At 43.1% G+C, this 6,000-nt stretch overlaps 1 protein-coding gene across 1 annotated transcript; it reads left to right on the top strand.

Moving 5' to 3' along the window:
- The first annotated feature begins 202 nt into the window (after window positions 1–202).
- On the top strand, window positions 203–1,920 carry LOC127009225 (uncharacterized). The gene is made up of 2 exons (XM_050882083.1): window positions 203–359; window positions 529–1,920. The coding sequence occupies exon 2, from the start codon at window positions 530–532 to the stop codon at window positions 1,775–1,777; it is 1,248 nt and encodes a 415-aa protein (XP_050738040.1). The 5' UTR covers window positions 203–359; window position 529; the 3' UTR covers window positions 1,778–1,920.
- Window positions 1,921–6,000: the final 4,080 nt, after the last annotated feature.

The raw sequence follows: 6,000 nt of genomic DNA, 5'->3' as shown, positions 1-6,000 counted from the left end.
TATTGGTAGTATTAGTATTAGTATTAGTATTATTATTAGTAGTAGTATTCTTTAATTACAATATTTTTATCGGTAATATCATTATCATTAGTATTACTGGTACACGCATAAACCTAAAGTTGGTAAGTGTGCGCAGAGTTTCCATCCCAACAAGTTCGGCAGATAACAACCGTCATCAGTCTTTCCATCGTCAACACACAATCGACAGGATCCGATTCGCCCCGAGCCGCAGTCCGAGATTTTTCCGGGACAAGGAAGCCGAAGGTGGAGCTAAATTCACGCGCAGTCCTAACCCATAACACCATTTGCTGAGGTGCTGTATCGTGCAAACACACTCATTCCGCGCGGATCTTGAAAAGGTCGGAATTTGAAAGTCGCGTTTGGTTAAATGTTTATAAATATTAGTAACATGAATATATGTAGACACTGACGTCCTATGTGTTGTGCTCATGTCTAAAATTTGTTGCTGTGGAGGAGTTCGGTCGTGGTGCTGCAGTGTAGGTGGTTTTTATTTTTATATTTTTACAGGATGGGCGGCGCGCTGTGGTTGTTGGCGCTGGTGTGGGCGGGCAGCATCGTGCAGGTAGTGCAGACACAGTCCACCGCCAGGAGCCGCGACTTCAGTCTTGACAATCACCTCAACGGGAGTTATGTCGACATGATGAAGTCTCACGACGGAAGGGACCCTTGGAATCTGGATGTGATCATCGTGTACTTATTGGAAGTTTTGTGCAGCAAGGTCGCCATACATAAGAGCGACGATAAGGCCAAATTCAACTCCATAACCAGGAGAACTATTGAGGACTACATTAAAGTGAAGTCGGGAGACTGTGTGCCGCCACCGTTATGGAAGGAAACTCATCACCATGGCGAGTGTCTTACTGAGGAGGAGGCGCGTGAAATAGCAGTGAAGGAGTTGGTCTTTTCGATGTACACTTTGGCGGCCATATCAATGGAGGCAATGACAGAAACACGTCTCCAGTTTTACACTGAGCAGGACTCTGAGGATTTTGTTATGTTCCTCACTGGTTGGATTGAAAAGATTTGGAAAGAATTCCTGCCATCCTTCGCAATGCCTTTGTCTTCCGTTATGAACAGCGTGTACAGGTTCAGGGACATCCTGCGGCTGAGGTACACGAAGGGAAGGGGTAGTTCAGCGAGATTGGTCAGGGCTGCCGACGATATTTACAGAGGATTAAACCCTGTTCTAATTAAAATCGTTAATGTAGGTTTCGAGATAATGAGAAAAGTGGTGGGTGCCGTTCGAGAAAAGTTTATAATCTTCACAAATATGTTCTCACGTAATTATGATAAGATTCTCGTAAATCATTTAGAACGAGACAGCAAGGGTTCTGCGTATCCGTCAATCACGCGGTACTGGGATGCCAGGGCCATGGACTACGCAGTCACCTTGTTATTTAGGTTGAAGGCTTCCAAAGGGGGCGACGCCTACGAAATCGACGATTTGTTTGCAAATATACTTAAAAAACACTCAGCCGGCGACATAAAAGCGGCCATGATTTTGGCTAAACGTGGTCTTATCGAATCAAAGAAGTACTTGAAATTTAGTCCGTTGGTTGGCAGGTTACCTCCAATCAAGCTGCCTCTACTGGGGACTCTACCACTACCTGCTACCCTGCATGACCTGAACCTCATGGGGGTCCCGACCACTTTACACGAGGTGGAGGAGTTGGCGTATGAGGAAGTGGTACGTCGCTACCTGAGGGGTTTAGGAAATAGGGACATGGCAGAGTTTTTGCTTGGAAGTAGCTGGTGAGACGACTTTATGTGCTTTGCCTTAATTGTTGGCGTTGTCCGGTTTTCTGTATGTTACGACACTCCCCAAGTCTGTACTATACCATGTGTTTACAATAGTGCTAGTCAGATGTATGTAGCTGGCTAATAAAATTTACTTTGATCTGTACTTTCTAACTCAGAAATCACGCCCTGGGAAAATACGGTCTTTAAACTTGGCTGGATAGTTTATTCATGGCTGTTATATAATTATACAAATGCGTCAATATACTTTAAACATGGGGGTTCTTTTACACCAACTTGAAACACTTGGCTATGATACCCCATTCATACACTATGAATTGATAGTTAAAAATTCTATATACTCTATTACTTAGATGTAAGCAAAAGAAACTAACCATTCAGATCGCTGCCCTACACCTCCTGCTTGGCGCTACTCCCGCCTCAACAGTCTTTTCTATAGAGTTCGCGTGATAACAATGATGGCCAAGCAGGATGAACTAAAAGGGGTGTTGGGGGGAGGGATATAAAGCCACTGATTTAAGTACACCGGAAGACTTGTAAAGGAGAATGACGCCAGCGGCCATGTAGTGGGCCAAAGGCACGAGGGGAGAGCAGCAGCGAGTAGTTCACGGCGTTGCTATGGGAATTTTTTTTTCGATGGAAGGGATGTTGACTTCTGGTTATGAGGAACTTTATGTAAGTGTGTGACCAAACAATATGACCAATAAAACATTCAGGCTGAGCGGCGGAAACTTTAAATTGAAGGGAGATGACCTTGGTGATGCTAGGACTTTAAAAAAAATAAAAAAAACTTAGCTGTAAGGCGAGCCTCCGACCATCTGGGTGACTTGACAGTGAAATATTCTGAAACTGTGCGACGGAGTTGGATCGCGGTGTCATTGCTCCGGCCGGCTACTGCCAATGTGTATTCTGACGAGAGAGATTCATTCGTCACCACACGAAACACTGAAGCAAGGACATGTAAAAACACTATCTTTTTGCGATTACTATGAAATTCAGAATCAACGTTACACTGTTTTTCGTCAATAACTTTTTAACAAAGCGTGGGATGAAGATGACATTTTGCCAGGGTATGTTTTACACACCTACCTAATTATCGCCAATATGCTTTAGTACCGAATGTCGATCATTCAGTTAATCAAAGGTGTAAAATAAGCAGGCGATTCCACAGCCGCTACCCTCACCGTGGTGGGTTCAATGGTGGAATACGTGACGCGGACTCTGACGTCGTGAGCCTCCGCCCAAAGTGACATAATTGGCTATTCATAACCAGACTCCACCTCTGCCAACAATGACATCATTGTTGGCATTACTTGCTGTTTTTTTATCGTAATTGAGACAGATCAATTGACATTATACCGGGTTTTTTTTCACTAGACATGAGTCGTTAGATTTAGGCTGGGTGCAGGTGCCAATTCGTATACCACGAAACACTCAAACCTCCGTATTAGAAACCTTTGTTTCATAAAACCCATATTAAATGATGTTTGCGAAGGAAACTTTTTTTTTTTTTTATGTGGCCGGGGGTACACATTTCGGACCGGCGGTAGAGAAGAGGTTAACCAGGAAGGCGTTGATAAAGTCCCTTAAATTATCATTCAGCAAAATATGAAAGAAAAAACTGGTAGGGGAGGTTGTGGAGATGGATGTTGGGGCGTCATCCTCACCCACAATAGGCTCTACGATCAGCCTACCTATTCAAGCTTTCGTAGGTCCTGCCACGGGTCTTCTCACTTCTAAACAGAGCGACAAGCCGAAGCACGAAACCAGTCGCACAAGAACTGCAGAACATGCTCGCCAGTGTTGACAACAGTGAACTCTCGGGTACGATACGAATACCAAGTCACCTGTTAGTGTTCGCGTCGTAGCCTCAAAAAACACATCTCGGTGGTGAACCCTTAACTGAAGATTGAGACGGCTCTGGCTTCCGCATACTTATTTTACTTATATGAGTACCTTAATCATTAAACATAGGTACTCAAGCATGGTGTTGAAAATTAGTTAGCGGTGTAAAACATATGCTGACAAACTATCGTCTTTATCCGACACTTTAGCAAAAAGTTAATGCCGAAAAACAGTGTAACGCTGGCTCTGAATCCCATATTAGTATAAAAGAAGATATGTTAAAAAAAACGAGTCTTAAGAGTCCTGAACACAATATTCGACACCTCTCCGTCCGGAATCGACTCTTCTTTTACGCCCTCCATTCTTTATTATTCTACAGGAGCGGCGTTTAGCGGGATTCTTGGTTTGTTTGCTTTGCCCTTGAACTGCTTTCATTACTGTATAGAGGAGGACTTAACGCATGGCTTCCATAACACACGACAGATTGAACAACCTGTCAAAACAATACTAAGTACGTGAAAAAATCTAAACTAAATTATTACGTCTTCCTCGGCTAGTCTTTGATACTCGCAACGACTTCTGTCAAACTGAGAACACGCCACCAAGTGCTGGGGCAGAGCACCAGTGCCCCTGAGAGAGAATAATGGCGCAATGGGCCTGCATTCAGAAATAATAAAATAATATCGATCCTTTTTTTCAGTTAATATATTTGGAAGGAAAAGTAGGCTTTGCTTATCGTGTGTGTGTGTGTGTGTCACGCGCATGCACGACGAAGTTAGCATTTTAGTGCTAACAGCCACTTACGTTACACTACAGCACCAAACCATTGCTTCGGTTGTAAATGCTTCAGCACAACGACCCGCCACACCACATAGCAAAGGGAAAGAAGCTTACAAATGGTTCAAAAAGAAAAAATAACTCAGTAGTTACTAAAATTTACAATGATGCCACTTGTAAAATGAGGATGACGACGGACAATTGTGAACGCCTGACAAGTGATTTTTAAATGATCATACCTGCGGGAAAACTGCCCTCAAATGAGTGGAGTAGACCTGCAGATTATTAAGTCTAGTATAAATATATTACAACCTCTTAAGGTAAGCTACTATGCGTTTCATGCGCCATGAAACACAGTTTTTCGAATATAACATTTTAACAAAGCGTCGGACACGGATGGTATTTTGGAAGACGATGATTGAGACCCCGACCTAATTGGCAAAAATAGGCTTAGGTGCCAAATGTGGATGATTACGGCACTTGTAGGAGTAACTTTAAGGTAAACTTCACTAAAATATACAGGCACGGGTAGCGAGGCTACGTGCCGTCACCACGTATGCACCGCCTCTCCTTCGTGACGTCAATGTGACGTTTTACGGTGAAGTAGTAGTAATCACTGACTCAACTGGTTGTTCTCTCTTTCACTCACTCTCACACACACACACACACACACACACACACACACACACACAGCAACAATAGTTCAGCCGCTGCACAATGTTATATACCTACAGCATGTTGTACCAAAGACCGTATTTCCATGCAAAGGATAAGTAATTTCCTGCGAGTAAAACTTTTTCGCAAATATATAATAATTTCAAATGAGCATCATCCCTATGTATAGGGCTGGACTAGTGTGTGTGTGTGTGTGTGTGTGTGTATGAGAGAGAGAGAGAGAGAGAGAGAGAGAGAGAGAGAGAGAGAGAGAGAGAGAGAGAGAGAGAGAGAGAGAGAGAACAACAACCAGTTGAGTCAGTGATTACTACTACTTCACCGTAAAACGTCACATTGACGTCACGAAGGAGAGGCGGTGCATACGTGATGACGGCACGTAGCCTCGCTACCCGTGCCTGTATATTTTAGTGAAGTTTACCTTAAAGTTACTCCTACAAGTGCCGTAATCATCCACATTTGGCACCTAAGCCTATTTTTGCCAATTAGGTCGGGGTCTCAATCATCGTCTTTCAAAATACCATCCTTGTCCGACGCTTTGTTAAAATGTTATATTCGAAAAACTGTGTTTCATGGCGCATGAAACGCATAGTAGGTGATACAAACACATAAATGATAAGCAACGAGTGGGGTTTGAAGCATGGAAACAACGAAACCGAATCCGAACTAAATTACAAGAAACTGAAATATTAAATGTATTGTTAAATACAAATAATACTGACCAAAAATCACAGGAATACGCACAGAGCATATGAAAAATGACGAAGAAAACAATAACTTTTACACACTGACGCAGCGTTTGAGAGTGGTCGATCGCGCGTGCCACACAACACAACAGCAGAGCCCCGAATCACCGGCAGAACCAAGTGAAAGCCAATTTTATTGCTTTGAATTTTCTGTACATAACACATCCAATGAAGCTTCATG

Source organism: Eriocheir sinensis, chromosome 40 (genome assembly GCF_024679095.1).
Source record: "Eriocheir sinensis breed Jianghai 21 chromosome 40, ASM2467909v1, whole genome shotgun sequence".
NCBI classification, from domain to species: Eukaryota; Metazoa; Arthropoda; class Malacostraca; order Decapoda; family Varunidae; genus Eriocheir; species Eriocheir sinensis.
The sequence above is the reverse complement of the archived record's forward strand: the minus strand, read 5'-3'. Positions and strand labels throughout refer to the sequence as shown.

What these genes read in the sequence shown, in the direction of transcription:
- LOC127009225 (XM_050882083.1), top strand. Translation starts at nt 530, where the DNA reads ATGGGCGGCGCGCTGTGGTTGTTGGCGCTGGTGTGGGCGGGCAGCATC.